The following is an 18,461-nucleotide window of genomic DNA, read 5'->3' as shown; positions in this document are numbered from 1 at the left end:
ATGGCAGGTAATATCTTCTGAGGAAACCATGCCTTTGCTCTGAGTCGTTTTGCCCAGACCAGGCATTCCTGAAACATTAAAGAAACTACATTTAAGTCTGCAGTCACTTTCATCTCCCTCTGCACCGGTACGTAATGAAAGGGCCCATTTCCTATGAATCTGCCACAATTAATCTAAAGCCCCTGCTTCCCACAAAGCAGAGAAATAAGGCAGCTGTCTTCTCCATAGCTTCCCAGACAAAGCCTCTGATGTCGTCTCATGCCAAAGATCTCCCTGAGCCACCCCTTACAAGTAAAGAAAAGCAGAATTTCTTTTAGTGACCAGTCTTGATTTGCTGCTCCCAGTTATGAAAGATAACACCTGTATGTAAGCAATAACTTCAACTACCTGAAGCCCTCATTTTAATGCAACTGCTGGATGTATTCTGTCTCCAGCAAAAGGAGTAAGAAAAAAAAAATTGAACAAAAACCAAGTCAGAAGGTCTTGTGTGTTAAATAAAAGATGAGGGAGTTACAGACTGAGAAATCAGAGGGGAGGAAAAAAACCTTACAAGTAGACTTCCTTCAGAGCAGTTTAGAAAGCAGTAGAAGTATTACAGCACTGAAAACTAGCAGGTGTTTTGCCACTTCAAAAGAAGAGAAACCGGAAGGAGGAGGGTTTCTCGGGGAACGGTTCAAAGAGAACGAAGGGTTAGATAAGGCACATCTCAGGAAGAGACTCAGTTGTGGAAAACAATTATTTCTGATACAGGTAAACTGTGAAAGCATCTGCAGCTGAACTCTCCCCAGAGGGGCGATTTACAGCAGAGCAGGCGTGTCGTCTCCTGCTGATGCCAAGGCAGCAGCAGCGACTGGGAACAACCACACACTAAACCAGGACACACAGGATCCTGCCACTGCAGAGTCTGAGGGCACAGAGCTACAAGTGATTTAATTAAAAGAAAAACCATTCTCTTAGTGATGAATCAAAGTAAGTCTGGGGCAATCCTGGCCATCTTGGCAGTACTCAGATGAGACGAAAAAGGTAGACTGGCATTTCAGGCAGTAATTAAAGAGAAAACACACTGAGAAACACCAGATAATGCTGCCATGGGACACAGTTTTAAACAGAATCAGATAGTGAATTGCTTATAGTACCTAACAACAACTTCCCTATCAGGGCAGTGCTGTGAGGCTTTTCTAGCTTAGGTCACACATTTACTCCCTTCTCATGGCTCCCCTACTTTTCAGCTGAGTAACAACTCCAGTGCAACACCGTCTGTCCTTGAGGAGCTGGAAAGCCTGTCACAGAGCAGTCACCGGGGAACACAAAAAGGCAGTTGTAAATGAACGAAATTAAGGAACAAGCAGCCAATGCAATGACAAGATAGCAGCAATAAAAGGTCAAGGTCACAAAAGAAATGAGTGACTCCAATGTGCTCTTCTCTTTTCTTCCTGAAACCCCACTTGTATTTCAGTTATTGCTGCCAAGGTAGGTAGGAACACACAGGGTGCCTCCTGGATGGAGAGTAGGAAAGACAGTCCTGCTCCCAACCACTGCACTGTTCCCTCTGCCTGCAGCATACAGTGTTTCTGTTTCGTACAACACAAATCTAGAAAGGACAATGGGTAACAAAATTACAGAAAGCAACTGCTTAAAAGAATGTTGAGCAAGAGTCATCATCACAGGAGAAAGAGACAAGACTAGGATACAGGCAATGGACAACCAGGGAAAAAGCTGAGGACAAACAGGCAGAACAACACAAGAAGCTGAATGATAAAGATAGCACAAGATGATATTAGTGAAGCACAGGTGAAGCTTCTAGACAGACTTCTAGACATCTCTCAGTGGAGAAGGGAGAGAGAGGTGACAGGACATGCTGCATTACTTACATGGGGCATAGAACATCATCAGAAGGGGTTTATCTTCCTTCTTCAGAAGCCTTCTCAATTCCTAGTGAACGAACCAAAGAAAATAAAAACCAGACCTACACCAAATGACACCTCTTATTATTTGTATTACAACTTCAAAAAATTAATATATGTATTCATAGAACACAGGCTTATTTATCTGAGGGAAAAGGGATCATCTTTCCTAACAGACAAGACTCAATTTTTTTTCCCCTTGCTCAATTTTTACTTGAAAGAAGATTACAAAATTTATTATAGATTCAAATATCTGCTGAATATCCTAGACCAGTGGAAGTTGTATGTTTTAGTTCATTCTCACTGCAGAATCTCTGACTGGAAACTCTTTCTTTGCTGACACATCCAAAAATCCATACTGTAATCCAAAAAGTCAGACTCAATAATAACAAAACAAGTTCAGTTTTCACACTATGAAACCTTGCCAAAGCTATGAGACGCCATGACAAAAAGATTTTTCAGTACCAGCATGATAGAGAAACTAGATGAAGTTTTCAAATTGAATGCAACCCTTGGAAGCCTTGTAATAAAGTACAGAGGGTGAACATTAAAAATTAATCTTCCTACAAAAACTGAATGTCAAAATAACCATTTCTAATATTAAAAATGAAAGCTAGAAAATTGAAAAAGCCCTTTACAAAATACCAGCTAGAGTCCAATCAATTAAAGTTTAAAAAATCCATAGACTAGAAAAGTAATACAAAAGACCAAGCTGATTATATTAGAAAGAATATAATGGGTAACTCTGTGGTGGCACTGGCTTTTTAAGGTAGTTTCATCATATTCGCTGCTTTCCCACTTAGCACTAAGAGAGGACAGTTACTGTATAAAGTTAAATCCCTCAAGATCTGGATCTTATTTTTCTTCCTGCTCCATGCTTCCTGACCTCAGGCACAGGAGGGAACCCAAGGTTTAACGACAACCTGCAGTTTTAAGAGCAGCGTTTTACCTCCTGCTTGCACTCTGCAGTGACTGCATCTTGCAAACTGCTACACTTCCCTGAGACAAACAGGGCTCCTCCACCACACCATTCACAAGCTCTGGTACTTGCTGTGTGGCTGGCAGACTGATATCATGACCACATGCAGGGGAGAGGAAGGAGGGAAACAGAGGACTTTACAGATACCACAACCCACAAACTTTGTCAAATCACTTAAAACACTTTGAGTGCTTTAAACCTCCCTTCCAAAGAAAGGAAATAATAGTGTTTCTCTATGAGTTAATACAAACACACACACTCCCTTCATCCCATATATTTATAAAACAACAGAGTATCCAGCTAATGTACCTTTTCACTGTCAACATGCACAATATCTTTGGCTTCAGGATCTTCCTCCCATAGTGGAGCACCTTCTGGATCCTTGAGAAAGGCCACCATAGACTGTAATAAATAGGGAAAAAAGCTTTTAAAGAAAAACTAATGGAAACCATGAGACATCCAATCTCAAATCCGCGCTGTCATGCAAACCCCATCCAATCAGTGCCTTTGCTTTTCTGCTCATATTCTCATCTGCTCTAACGCAGATTAGCACAAATCTCCAATTGGTTGCAGAACCAAATGATACGGGGGTGTGTACCTTCCTCATAACTGATATTCCAACTTAGCAGATTCCACTTCCACTATAAAAACGGGGAAAAAGAGCGTGGCAGCGGACCAAAACACAAGAGTAGCTTCAAGCATTCTTCAGAGAGCTCTTTCAATGGTACTGGATCTTCCACAGCTACTCCCTGGGTTAGCAGGAAAGATTTCTCTTTATGCAGAGGTCAGGTTCCCATGCCCTTCACCATATCCAAGTAACCTTTGAATCCAACAGGAGTAGCTGGAGGGCACACTGATACTTGCTGTAAGCAAAAGTAATGAACTCCACACTTACAGATCAAACTGCTTATTTGGTCAAAGGAAGAATAATCCACCAATAGTTCCCTCTGTGACCCATCTACCTAGAAACTGTACTCAATGGATTTTTTTAAGTAGGAGAGTAAGAAACAAATGTGACAGGAGAATTAGGAAGTACTAGACCCTATGATTTTGCAGCTCCCACATCCAACAAGCTGAGTACATTTGCACATGTACTTTGTAATTGCTTTACCTCACTGACATGCAACCAACAATCCCAGACCACAGATACTCTCTTTATCATAAAGAAATACTCTCCGATGGCTCTGATTTCAGCCTGAGCCTGAAGGAAACTCCAGTGCTAAGTCAATAAGATGCTCTCCATGGATTCTGGCAGTCACACTGCCCCCCATTTCCAGCTGTACATGTTATCTTCTGATGTCTCTGCTCCAGGAAACAATACCTGGGTTTCCATGTTCATTCACCACTCATATTGACCCCATTTCTTCCTCTATGGCATTGATTCTAAGTGTGTATCCACTCCCAGACAGGATGTCTGCCACACCAGTAACGCAGTGAGGTCTCTGAGGAGCTTCCTTCAATATAAGAGTGAGTGGATGATGCTGCCACAGCACTAAGGAAGCTCACACAGAGCTGGAGCAAAGAAAAGCTTCATTAAAGCTTTTTCAGCCCATGTGATAATTTGCCAAAACAGCCCATGACTGAAGAGCAGAGCTGAGTACATACTAACACACACCAAAAATATCTACCTAAAAGCCTAGGTGTGGTATTCCGCCTTCCTAAGAGCAGGTGAACAGCACTCCTGGTAACACATGCCACTGCTGGAACAGTCTCAGAGACACTTTTGCTGCCTCTCTGCCTTTGGTGGGGCTGTTCTGGTACAACATCCCAGCAGCCTATCAACAGGGAGGGGAGTTCAGCTCATTTTCCTGCATCTCAGTTGGTACTGCAAGGCTCGTGAGGATTCGGAGCTTACGGCAGGATCCATTTATTGCATTTTTGTTTCTGTCTACTTGCACAGCTAATATTGAAGAGATTTGTCTTATCACAAGAGGCAGCATACATCGGTCACCAGACAGCATGCAAAGCACTTAATGTACACAGACAGAAGACCTAATGGGCGAGTGTTAGGGCCACAAACACTTCAAGAAGAAATTTGTTTTAAAATGGCATTAGCAGAGAGAAGAGCTAGCTGGGGGGGAAAATATAAAATCAAGTAATTTACAATGGAGTTAACAGTGTAAAAAGCTCTAAACCTATAGGCATTAACATCCCAAATGACGTCCTAGGAAGACTAATAATATGTGGGGAAAGGAAAGAAGAGGACAAAACAGCAGTGACCTTTAGGACAGCTGCATCAAGTTCTGCTCACTCTCCATCTGTACAGACCTCAACTATGCAGTGGAAGGGAGGAGAGAGGGGTCAACATTTTAAAGTTAATGAGCGTAATTGACTCTGCTAGTTTCAAGAATTCCTGTATGCCAAGCTCAGTCATGTAGAAACAGATGCGGTTAGAGGATGGGGGATTAAAGAGATTTAATTCATCCAGCCTCTCCCTCTCAGCCAAGACAGAAAAAATTAGATGTGTAATGTCTTCTGGCAGGAGCAGGCAGTGCATTGCCTTGCCCTCATTTCTCCATGTGGCGAAGAGAACTTCCCATATTGCTTTAAATAGGGAAGAAAAACACCCAAACAAACCACAGCACTTTCTAATCACAGAAAAGTACTGCTCCCCAGGCTGCTGGGTTAGAGACCACAGCAAGGTCCAGGGCAGAGCAACCAGAGCAACCCTAGTGCTGGAGAACCAGCCACCTTCCTGTCCTGCGGTGATACGGTCAGGACTTGTTTTGACCCCACAGAGCCACAATGGGCTGTAACCTGCTGCCCAAACCACTGTGACAGCTTTGAATCTTAAACATCAATTCAGCAGAATACAGCACATGGCTGCTACAAGCAAGCAAGTTTTAACAGGAGAACTGGTGATCATAAACACAGACCTAAGTTTTAACCTGAAAGAAAAGTATACAGAAACACATCCCTGTACTCTTCACTCCTTTGAAGTAGGGATGCAGTAGGGATGCTAATAAAAAGACTTGCCTCAATTTCAGACACACTCTCCTTACAACAGCAAACTTGAAACAGATTCAGAGTTTAGAGCAGGACCAATTTATTGGGTTAGTCTATTCCCTTTGCTAGTCCTGAGCAGATTCATACTTTAATGAGTTTTCTCCATTTTAGGAGGAGGGTAAAATTCTCCCTGTAGTTTGTACTCCAGAAAAGGTTTCATCATGTAATAAACATAGCCTGGATTCTGGCCTTATGGCACCATCGAGGATTAGGACATGGTGTGGCTAAAGCAATATATGAACAGACGCTCCAGGTTACATCAAAGACTGATCTAAACTTAGGTTTCCAACAGCAGATGCCTGCAGATACTTGGGGAAAAGACATACTAGTACCATTCGTATATAGCATACACTGGTATATGTTCTCAATTTCTGGCCAAAAGTGATTAAATTTATGGACTCTGCACCAGCTATTGTATATGGACCTCTGTGCTTGCTAACTATCAATGGATCTATCTCTTATGACTACATAAAACTGTGTTTAAACTCCTAATTCTTGGCTTTTGCAATATGCAGCTACAAGTTCCAAGACTTTCCCCAAATGCCGTTGTTTGCACACAAGTTTAGAGAAAAAAGAGGTAATCGCTCTCTTTTTTAAGCTACTCAGTTACACAAACATCAATCAGAATCTCCTCCTTTTTTTCCAAGCACAAGGATCTTCACAGAAATATTCAAGCCATTTGTGCCTCTCATCAGCCTCTCTGCCCTTCTGCAGTACTTCTACACCTTTTGCTTCATGTGGCAACCAGAATCTCACACAAGATATAAGATGAAGGAACCAAACGGACTCAAGACTCAAGGTGAAATACCATTTCCTTTTTTGTTTCTAATCATTTCACATAAAATACTGTTAAGCACAGGGCCTATATTTTCAAGCCAATCACTGTCCAGCTGGCAATTCAAAGCCCATTACAACAATCTACATTACTCCAGCACAGCTGGAGTTTCTTTCCCCATCTTGTTCATTGCCCCACAAGTTCCAACTTTCACACTGACAAGCCACTTAGTACGGTGAGAACCTAAGCCCTTCTGCAAAGAACTCGAAATATTTTTTAAAACTATTCCTAATAATTCTGAATCACTGAACTTTGTTCTCTTGCATTCCATCTCCCTTTACTAGATATCCAAAATAGCTCAGATCCTAACACATGTCTTAGAAGCAGGAGGTTCTGACTGCTAAGTAGCTTCCCCCCACTGTGAACACTGAGCTATTCTTTATTCCTCATTTTTCTAACAGTAAACCCACAAGGGCATCTCTGCTAATTACATAAGAATTTAGTTACTTTAAGAAATGAAAAGCTTTTCTTAAAAATCTGAGTACACTATCAGCTGGATCAGCCACATGTATGAAATTGCTGATTACTTCAGAAGAATCCTTTTACAGTTCTTCAGGGCTGTGTCCATCATTCTCCAAAATGTCATACATATAGTAATATGTCTACTGGATGCCTGGAAAGAAGATCTAAGTTTTACTGCCACACGTTTGCTGAATGATGTGAAACAAATCCTTTAATCTCCCTGTTCTTCAGTCTGTCCACCTGTCTGTAAAATGAGCATAATACCCTAAGTAACTGTGTTGCTCTGCTTCTCGCTGTTTGTATGTACTGGGAGATTCCTGACAAACACAACTGAGAGAGAGAAACAAAGGTCACTGGCTCAACAGAAGAAAACATGGAGAAGAAGTGGAATAGAGGGAGAAATACAGAAAATATTCAGGCAGCTGCCAGCAGTGGAACAAGTAAACACTCAGCTGAGTTATATGACCACTGCCCAGCTCTGACCCACTGCCAAACCTGTAAATCATTAGTGGTTGGTTTCTCAGGGGCAATTAAATTAAGAAAGACTACAGTCTCTAGAGTGAGGGAGCTTCAAAATCCCTCTTCAACGCCCAACAGAATCGCCCATTCCCTGTCCATAGGATGCTGCTTCCTTCTCCCCAGCAGGCTGGGCAAAAGGGAGAGGGGAAATGCTCATCACAAAACAGCAACTGAAGAAATAAACAATCAGATTCCTGTTGTGCTATGATTGCCTCTCAGCCCATCACTCCCTGGAGTGCTGCAGGTGCTTTCCACTTGATCTGATCTGTAAGGAAGAGTCACAGCACTAAGCCCTGGTTGCAGCACTTTATGGAGGGCAGGAAAGACATGTCATGTATTGTTCAAACCACCCAAATTTAGGCAACTAGCAAGTCTCTCTCTGCCCACCACTCACCAAGGAAAAAAAAAATCACCAGCTGCATTTCCTCACTAAGTACAGAAGCAGCTTCAGGCAGTTGCTGACTAGGCTGGGTATCTAACATTGCCCTTCCTAGTTCCAGGCAAGAATTCTACTGCAGGAGATGGTAAGATATACAGTCCCATTCTCCCCACCTCAGGCAAATCCTGCCTGACAGCTCCAAGTGAAGGCAGAATTAATTCAAGCCAGAGCACACTTCCAAGACAGTCCCCCATTAGCTACCCTACAACTCTGGCTGTAAAACCAAGGTCCAGAGCAAACACACTTAGGAACAGCCTCTCTGGCAGACTCAGGTTCATGCAGCATCTCACAGAGGCTTTCCTCCATCCCAGGGCAACCCCCTGAACAAGCCAGAAAGGGGATGTACATGGAACTATGTCAACTTGGGGTGATGTCATCAAGCCTCCACAAGACCCATGATGGTGCAGAGCCTGGGTTTGCTGGAGGAGGAAGAAAAACGGGAACTGGGCATCAGAGCTGGACAGCAATGATTTCTGGAAGCCAAGTCATTGCAGGGCTGTAGCGTCACGTAAGGACAGTCTCAGTGCTTCACCAGGGCTTTGCAAAGGAAAGCTGCACACTTTTGGCCTGTTCACTGTGCTTTTAGTTCACTGTTTCTGCAATCATCAATATCTACGCATTCATTTTATGTTTCATGTCTTCTCTCCTCCCTTGCCCAGAGAACGTTGCTCTCTGTTGCTTTATGTCAAGATTCACTGGAGAAGAAGAAAGGTCATTTTATCCCTGATGCACTCAGAGCACATCCACAGGAACTGCAGTTCCACAATCCAATCAAAGATAAGGCCACTCAGCACTCTTTAAAGTTTACAAACACACAATCTAAGAACCCCAGAGAACTCCTTATCAGAATGCAGTATCAGCTAATACTTTTAGTTATACTACCACTAAGAGCACCTTGTAATCAAAACAAGAAAATCCTTATTTGTTACCAGAGTGCAGGTTAACTTACTATTTACTTTACAGTTCAACATGGGCTCAGTCTTTCAAATAATCCACAATTTTCCCAGATCTGTGGTTGGCAGACATGTTTACACATGAAAACCCTTAGGCCATTCTGACAGCTGTTTATGAAGATTAACCCCCTCCCTTTTCACCATGAAAACATACCAACACCTGTTTTTTTAATCCACAAATGTCTCACCCATATCTAGCAAAACCAAAAGAATAATAAGGAAATATTTAAATTTACCTTCAATGTGACTGCTCTGTTATATGGAGTATGAAATGCACCGTCCCTGTTGAACAAGGAGTGGGGAATAGTGTTAACTTACAGGAACGTTACTAGAAATCATACAGCTGCTCTTCCTCACTTCCCACTAACCAGAATAAAATTATCCCACCCAAGCCACAGAACTAAGCAGAATTTACAGTACAGCAACTTAAGGGTGGCAAAAAACAAGAGTAAGGGAAAAGGAAGGGCATAAAAGAGAGTGTAAAGCAAACAGGTTCCTAGTAAACCATTTCCTCCCTGACACTTTAACAAGAATAGTTACCAAGGCATGATTTTTGGAGATGGAGATGCAGCTTCTTGGTGTACCTAACCATATTCCTATTCTTATCATTTTCAGGAGGAAAATCTCTTCCTGTCTCACTACACTTGTCTTTCTCCACTTACTTTACGAAGCACTGTCTCAAGTCAGAAAAGCACAGAGAGGTGAAACGACTTGTCCAAGGCCAAGCAGGCACTGCCAGCAGCCAATTGACAGGGAAAGTATCACAGATCAAATCTCAGGCATCAGTCCTGTGCACTGGGCAGTTTTAGTCCACTAGACATCTCCCTGACCCTGCTTGTGCTTTTAGTGGACTCTATTCAACAAAGAATAAATTTATCTCAACTTCTGTCACAACACAGACTTGCAAACTGAAGAAATGGCAACTAATTTCCCACATCAAAGGATAAAAAATAAGTCATCTTAATGCTGCAGCAACATGGAGCTGAAAGGAGAATGAACAGTTCTAATGGGGGAATCAACAATTCGGAACTATAAATCCCATCCCAGAACTCACTTATAATGGAGTAAATCCACACCCTTCTCCTTTGTATTAGGATCTACCTTCATCTTCTTGCATAATTTTCGGCTTTCAGTATCACTGCAAAAAACACATATTGGAAGAAAGGTTACCAGAAAAGAAAATCAAATGCATTCAGTTCTGAGAACTCATTGTTGTGCTTCCTTATCAGCAATTAATTCCAACTAACAGTAATTTGGAAGCTGTTTAGCTAAGTTTGTAGAACAAGCATTGTGAAAAGCTGCATTAGTCGATTTAATTTCTCTGTTTGCTTGGTCAGGACACAGTGAACTGTTTTAAAATCACATTCCAAAGCCATGTCCTAACCAATAGAAAAGCAGCTCATTCCAACATGTCAAAGTACCTCAGCAGATCTTCTGTCCATGGGATTAACATAAAATTTAGGAAGTCAAGTTTCCAATAAGGCCATGCTACTGTTAGGGTGATGGCAAAAGAGCACTATTTGTGAAAAGATTCAAAGGGAAAAAGCAGGTCAGCCTTTACATCTGGCAGAAGATAACACAAAACCAAAAAAACCCCATGTTCCTGGTATGTCCAAGCCCAAATCACAAGTGTTTAGCCTTAAAAAGGCAGAACACAAAAACCAGTTGAAATTCTGGAGCCCCAGGCCCAGCAACCCCATTCATTTTAGGTATGAAGGATGTGTCCTGGAGCCACACTTGGCTCCAGGTGTAGAGGTGAAGACCATCTGCCACAGCTCCTGAAGGAAGATATAACAGCAGACAGACCTGGTGCAGGTGGTCTTCAAACTGAATGAGAACTAATCACTTTCAGCACCAGATTAGGCCGAGTTTAAGAAGAGAGAAAGTCAGGGGAGAAAACTGCATATACATTTGTTTTGGTGGGCAAGTAAAGGGTCTTTGTGGCCTAGCTACTGATCTAAGCAAAGTGAAGTGAAGCCATAAGAAGACTTCAAGCTGAAGTGAATGAGAAGTTTGTCGAAGACCTGGGGAGAAGAGCAAAACAGTACAAGTACAAAGAAAAGAGGATGATTCACATTGACAAGACTATTCTTTGCATTGACAAACAGCAAGATTAAACAGCTTGGAAACTTGTTCCCACAGAGGACAACTTGTACCTTTTACACAGATAAATCAATTTAGAAAATAAAAACACTGAAAACCCATCAAGTTTAAACTGATTAGAGACAACAAGATGCAGGGCTTGCAAGAGCCCCACCAAATTAAGTGCTGCTGCCAGAACTGGTGCTAATTCTCCTCATGTTCTCCAGCTGCCTTTCTACAAATGTGAGGAACAAGGAACACTAGATTCAGTGTGCTGCAGGTGAGAGTGCACCTTATGGGAAACTTCCCAAACGTTTACGGTAGATGGAAATGAGGAAGGGTGTGCTATGGACACATGCAGAAAAATCAGAATATTATGCTGAAGATGGAAATGAGCATTTTAAGGAACTAACAAAGCAACTACCACACCTGGAAGGAGCACTTGTATAGAAGCATGTTTATCTGAAGAGTCCTACTGAATTCATATGAGTTTTGCATTTTCAGATCATAGTCAAAGCTAGTCACTGTAACCTGTAAACACTCCTTTTGCTTCTCCAGGAGGCTGGAGATCTGAGCCTCAGAACTGAAAAATATGACCATGTCTCCTTGTAACAAAACTTGATTACAGAAAAAATACTCTGGATTTGGAGTTAAGCCAAAGAACATGTTTGCCACATGAAGTTCGTACTGAAACTTAGCAGCAACCTCAAACCCAAGGGTCAGAAACATCCTGCCTTCTCTCACCTGCAGTCCTCCAGTGGTCCCATGGGCTAAACCTAAATGACTTGAAGGTCAGGGCATCTCTGGAGGAGACACCATTTTCAGATCATCCTCTCGTGTTACTCCAGACAGATTTAGAGGCATAGACCAACTCTTGTGGCCCTGCTGCAGCTCACTGACAAACAGTAAACTAAAGTCAGCCCACACCACAGTCAACTTTGGTAAATGCTCTTCTAGACACTTCCAAATGTTTCCAGTATACACATGTATTTATGGCTATCTCAGCTTTGCCAAGACAAATGTGAGGTGGCTGATGTGAACAAGTGTAATGCTGAAACCCACTTCAGGCAACAGGATCTGTCAACCCCCAAGATGTGCAGACCAATTGTTCTGTCATCAGCAGAGGATTAACATGGGTATCAAGAGAATTCTGTTGCCAGTTCTATCACCTATTCACTGCAACTTCAAACCATATGGTCAGGAAAGTGTAATTTTCCCTTATATATCATTAGAGATCCGGATGGATAGTCATGTTAGGAAAGTTCTGCATGGTTATACTGGAAAAAGGCTACACGTGTAAGCAAGCAGATAGCAACTCCTACCACTCTAACTCCTAACAATTCATCTTCTGTTTGCACAAGTTTCTATTAAAAAAAAAACTGATAAGAATAGCTGTTTCATTGGAATCTAAGTCTGCCCCGCTTTCAGGATTTCTACATTTGCAGAGATTCACACAGCTGCCTGAATACACAGCCATTATCACAGGAAAGAAAGCAGCAGTTTGCTCCAGTATATCTCCTACCATTTAGGAAGCAGATTCTCTGCACCACTGCATTGAGAGTTTAGTCTGTTTATGCAAGCTATCTACACTGATGCAAAGGATGGATGAGGAGCAAATTCCCAGAATAGGAAATGTCTAAATACGTATCAGTAATTTTTTCATGCATCAGTGCAGATTTTTGCACATGCCAGATCCACCAGTTCAGATGCTATACTAACAATTCTTTGGAAAAAGCAGAAAAGGAGATGTACAGAAATGGCAGAGATGGACTCATTCTGCTTTCCCTTCTGCCTTCCCTTTCAGACAGACAAAAATAACCTGCAAAGAGCAACCTGCTCTGATATCACTTGCTAATGACCATTATTCTTAATAAGAGTAAATATCAACACAGATGCAGCCTGCTCTGAGATTTGTCTCTTTTGAATCTCAGCCAACAGCCTCTCTCTGAAGATGAGCTCTTCAACTCTCACATGGGAGAGGGTAATTAGGACTCCAGTTCTCGCAATTTAATTATATCACTTGAAGAGGCAGTGTAAGAGTTTGTTATAATGACTAAAAGTAAAAAAAAACAAAAGAAAGAAAGAAAGAAAAAAAGAAAAAACCCCACAACCCAAAAAAGACCCCCAAAATCATCAGTGTACCACCCAGGCCAAGCCACTCCAGACAAGGCACCAGGCTCAGGAAATACTGGTTTGAGGATGAGGTCAGTAATGTACCCCCAGCAGCCATCCCATGCTGTTTCCCTCCAGAGCAATTTGAACTTTTGCAGGTCCCTGCTGTGCTACTGCTGAAGGGACCCCTGCAGGCAGTCCTACAATCATCCAGCATTATCTCCCTGGAAAATCATCCAAAGCATCAACCTATTTTCAATACCACAAAGGACCTAACCAGCAGCTGTCTATGTGGTAATAAGGTCAAACCTTAAGTGGCACGATAGCACGGCTTCTTTCCACTCCCACAGGCATGTTCTCCACACTTCCCTTCCCACAAAACCAAAGCAGGGCTCCAAAACGTGCCTTTGCTGCAGAAGCAAAGACATATGGCAGCTTGGTAAAAAGAACAATAAAATGAAAGATCCAAGTCGACCTAACTAAGCAAGAAGTCTAAATAACAACAAAGATAGCGTGCATCGCAGGAATACTTCAGCCCCTTCCATTCACATGCCCATCTCCTCTACCGGGACACGTTTCTGTCATTTGGGGTTACGATGGAGCTGGCAGGAAGCCCAACTGGAGCACTCTCTGTAAACCTCTGGGGTCCCTTGTCAGCATTAGCATGCATGAATAATCCCTTAGCACAGGCAGCCACCTGTTAACAGGGCAGGAGGAGGGTGAGGGACTTGTGAAGGAGATCTGGCCTCCTTTGGCTCACCAGCACCTGAAGGGGACGTGTCACAGGTATTCCTTAGGAGTGGCACAAGATGCTCTGCCTGTGCAGAGCTGCCCACAAGCCTGGAAGCTCATGGTCATAAGGATGGAGAAGCAGATCAGATACTGATGGCAGTCCCCAGTGGCAGGAGCAACACAGAAAAAGGCTTTTGCAGCAATGTGTCAAGGTAATTTGGAGAGAGAAAGAACAGAGGATAAAACTAGACAGGAGGAACACAAAATAAGACCCAGGAGTTTAAGTCCACAGTGGTTTCTAAAAATAAAACAAGTCCAAGCTGGATGGATCCCAAGTAAGAAACGGTGCATGGAGGTGGCAGTGCAAAAACCCCTCCTTGGGGCAAATTCAGATATTGCCCTGACAGGTCCTGAAGGAGCATGGTAAGACCAAACAACCTCAGCAACATTCTCTTTCGTGAGCACAGATAAAACCTTTTGCAGCTTCCTAACTACTTCCCTTACCATGTAATGCTGCCCATTGGCTTCTCATGAAGAAGGAAAAACAGCCCCATGACCACATCAGCCCCTGGGGAGGAAGGATCTGGAATGACTGTCAAATCCCCTCTTTGGAAAAACGTCCAGGTCTCCAGTTGCCAATGTAACAGCAGGGTGTGCACGTGCTGTGTGGCCATGTCACTTCGCTGCCACTGTGCTGGCATCTCCAATACTTTGCAATGCAGACTGCACCCAGCTTTCTCTTTCATCCACACCTACGGTGTTTCCAGGCGCAAGAGAAGTAATAATAAAAACGCTGACAGAACCAATTTAAGCAACGAGGTCAGTAAATCTGCCTGCACAAGAACTATCTCATTCCTCTATCAGCATATCATGTAACCACATGCGAACCACAGACCTCACAATCTCGAAACAGATTTTCTCTTTTATCTGTACATCTGCCCATCTGAAACAGGGCTCAGAAACCATGTAAATTATGCTTTAGAAGTCCCTTGTATCACGGTTGTGCCTGTAGACTCTAATGTAACAGAAGCTCTGTTGTATCAGTGGCTGAACAGACAAACGCTGTCACTGTCCCAATAGCTGGAAGAGACAAAACTGAGCAGGTAAGAAAGACGAACAGGCTTCAAAAGCATGGTAATATGGCAGAGCAGAAACAGGATTGCTTACCCAGCAAGCCTCCCAACACTGGAAAAGCTTTGGAAGGTACTAGTCAAAGCTGTCATCTTGTTACCAGCACAATCTCTCATTCTTCTCTCTATCATTTAAGTGCTTTCATTCTTTTATGTCACAGTGAAAACCATCTTACAGAGAACTACTCCAGTTATAACTTCAGGGAATTTCAACTGCAATTTCAGCCCAGCCATGAGAAGTGAATCATCAAAGAGGGTTTCCCAGCCCAATGCACAGTCTCTGCAATACCCTCTGGCTACCTTCCATAGAATACCCTTTCTAGACAACAGACTGATGAACATCCTGAAAAAGCATGGAGTTGAGATCCTGCCAAACAACTAATTGAGCTTGTGACCCAAAAAAAGCAGCAAAAGGGGTGTCAGCAGCAAAAATGTCCTCAAGCCACCTAAAAATAAAAAACACATTTGCACTTGCAAACCTAATCTGAAAGAGGAAATCAGTCAGTTGTAGTCAGATGTGCTCCTGCAAGGTTTCAGAATCAAAAAAGCAATTCATTAGCCATTGTTGGGGACAATATGGGATTTTGACTACACTCCTTGTAGTCATCGATCCCACCCTCCAACAAAGACTGTGTGATCCATTTACAATACAGCAGTTTGTGTACTTTGCTGACCAAACAAAAAAATATCAACTCTTGCACAACTCTCCTCCTCTCAGACTGCAGGCATTGCCTGTCTCCCCATCATCCTCACTCCTCCCTCCCATCCCAGGACAACAGCTGCCACAGCTACTGCTGCTGACAGTATGTAAGATTTGTAAGACTCCTCATACTCTGTAATGATCCCAGACCTTTCTGTACTCACTCCCTTGAGACAGATCTGAAATTAGACATGGAAAAAAAAAATCACTTCTCAAACCATCAGCCTGGCTTGCAAAAGCACTTCTCCAAAGAGCTGGATGGTAATGGCTTCCATCTACTCGAACAGAAAACCCATACTCAGCTACTGGTGCAGACAGGCACTTTGATACTCCGCTCCTGAGTGACGTTTAAGAACCTGCAGGCATCAAAATAGGAACAGGACCCAGGAGAAACGGATGCAGAAGTAATCAGCATAGGAAGCTTAAATACAAGATTTGTCTTGGAATACAAAGCAACATTTTGCTCCCGTTCTAGGTTCCTGATGGAAATTATCTTATAAAAGAAGTAACAATAGCAACAGGTTTCCATAGCACAGAACAAAGGAGCCACTCAAACAGTGCGGGAGATGAAAAGCTTGAATCTTTTAAGGGATAGGGAAGCATGAAAACCAAAACCGGAAAACATACTGCTGGAAAGAATTAAAGATAAGGATTAGCAGACAAACAGGACAGACTCTCATCTCAATTTAGGGCTGATTTTACCCCCTAGAATACAGCAAAAATTCCCCCTGTGACCTGCAAGGTGATTGCAGACTTCTGCTCCAAATGCTCCCCTGGAACGTGCCAGGAATGCAAACAGAATAATCCATGTGCTGTGGAGACCCAGCACCACTTGTCACCCAATACAAATGACTCCCTGTGCCCATTAGTCAATTAGAGAAGCCACAAATCTATAGGAATGAGATTAAAAAGAAGTATTTTCTGAAAATTAAAACCCATGAGATGAATTCTCACTGCCAAGCAAGAGCAAGCCAAAAAGCTGAAAGAAAACCAAGACAAAAAGGTAACAGGTATCGTCATAACGTCAAGCAAAAACAATTAAGAGGAAAAATTATAAGCTCCAACCCTGCAGAAAGTCAAGAAATTATTAATGAATGGTACTTTCCATGGAAATACAAATTAGCAAAAGGCACTTGGCAGCCCACACACCTGCACGGAAATAAGGTGAACACATTCACAGGAGCCACCAAAGGCTTTGCAGATACTTCTAAAACAACTGAACACTCAAACTGTTTGCAAAGCAGCAGCTTTCCTCATCAGGCCTCCACTAACTCACACAACCTGGCACAGGGAAACACTGCCCTAACCTGGGACACAAGGTGACTGTCACTGTCTTTGAGTTTACATTAATCTAAGAACTCCACAAAAGCAGGTTTTGAACATGTCACCTACAGATACACAGACACTGCAGCACATTGTACTGTTTCTTTGGTGCCCGTTTTATGACTTCTAGCTGCACTATAAGCCTGGAGAGGATGGATGCTGAAGGATGCTTTAAATAAAGTACTGGATGCAGGAAAATGAAGGAAACCTTCTTTACATTAAATCTTAGCTTTCTTACTCTTCTTTTGGTCTGAAAAGCAGCAACATTGAAGATTCAGTTAATGAGCGATTCTAGGTAAAACACATGGAATACTCATGGTTACAATGAAACTCAGACATGAGCCCACACTCATACATCCAACCACTACTGTGGATTTTAGTTAAATTATCTGCATTTCTCAACTAATGCAATGCACCAAACTGAATGGGTTTATGTTAGGAACTGAGAGCCTACTTAAAAAAGGAACCTTTTTCAGACTGGCATAACACTTCCTGCATGGTCACTCTTACAGGAAAATAAAAGGGTTTTAATGTGAATGAGCATTAACCACGCAGATGGGTTATGACAGAGACAAGAGGAAGGCATCGAAAATCTATGCTGTAAATGCACAATTTGCCCATATAAATTGCATCCACACAAGGACCACACTGTCAATATAACTCACTTGCAAAATATTCCTGAGGGACACTTGCATTCCTCCCCTGGACCAGCTGCAAATGGAGTCCCTGCTACCTCCCTCAGGCTGGCACCTAAAACTAAGTGCCATCCACTCTGGAGCTGACACTGCCCTTTGCCTTCAAAGCTACTGTAGAAAAAGGCAGAAATCCCAGACACTGCAAATCTACTTGGATGGAAAGCACTGCATCAGGGCAAGAGCAGCACTCCTCCTTTTTTTTCCCCTCTCAATTAGATCTGGTCATTTTTATTCGCAATTTCAAAGCTTTTCATCAGCTTTAAAGTTCAGCTACAAGTAAGGCAGATGAGTAGACTTATTCTCTTAAATAAATCCTACTTCTGAGTGGCTTCATAGGAGTGAAGGTAAAAACTAGAGAGCAAAATGACACTTTACGCCATATGTACCAGCAGCCTTATTTCTGAAATTTCTCCCTGCTATGTCAAAGCATTAAACACATTCTTCTATGATTGTGTGTATGGGTAAAGCCTTTCTGTATCAATGCATTAGGAAATTAGAAATTTGTCAAGATTTCATCTAAAAGGCAGATAAACACAGATATTGGGGGAAACCCCAGAAAAGACAACTACCCATGAGATTTGGCTCTCTCG

General features: G+C 42.5%; 1 protein-coding gene across 1 annotated transcript in view; it reads right to left on the bottom strand.

The window, feature by feature from the left end:
- The window catches only part of PDIA5 (protein disulfide isomerase family A member 5), a 101,301-nt gene that overhangs the window by 62,122 nt on the left and 20,718 nt on the right, over positions 1-18,461 (bottom strand). The window contains exons 4-7 of the mRNA XM_027678993.1: positions 10,152-10,235; positions 9,334-9,379; positions 3,193-3,285; positions 1,872-1,932 (exon numbers count right to left, since the gene is read on the bottom strand). Of these exons, the coding sequence (XP_027534794.1) occupies positions 1,872-1,932; positions 3,193-3,285; positions 9,334-9,379; positions 10,152-10,235 (284 nt within the window). The remainder of the gene's footprint in view (positions 1-1,871; positions 1,933-3,192; positions 3,286-9,333; positions 9,380-10,151; positions 10,236-18,461) is intronic.

This window comes from Neopelma chrysocephalum, unplaced genomic scaffold (genome assembly GCF_003984885.1).
Source record: "Neopelma chrysocephalum unplaced genomic scaffold, ASM398488v2 Primary Assembly neopelma1_44, whole genome shotgun sequence".
NCBI classification, from domain to species: domain Eukaryota; kingdom Metazoa; phylum Chordata; class Aves; order Passeriformes; family Pipridae; genus Neopelma; species Neopelma chrysocephalum.
Note: the sequence above shows the minus strand (reverse complement) of the source record. Positions and strands in the feature narration are given on the sequence as shown.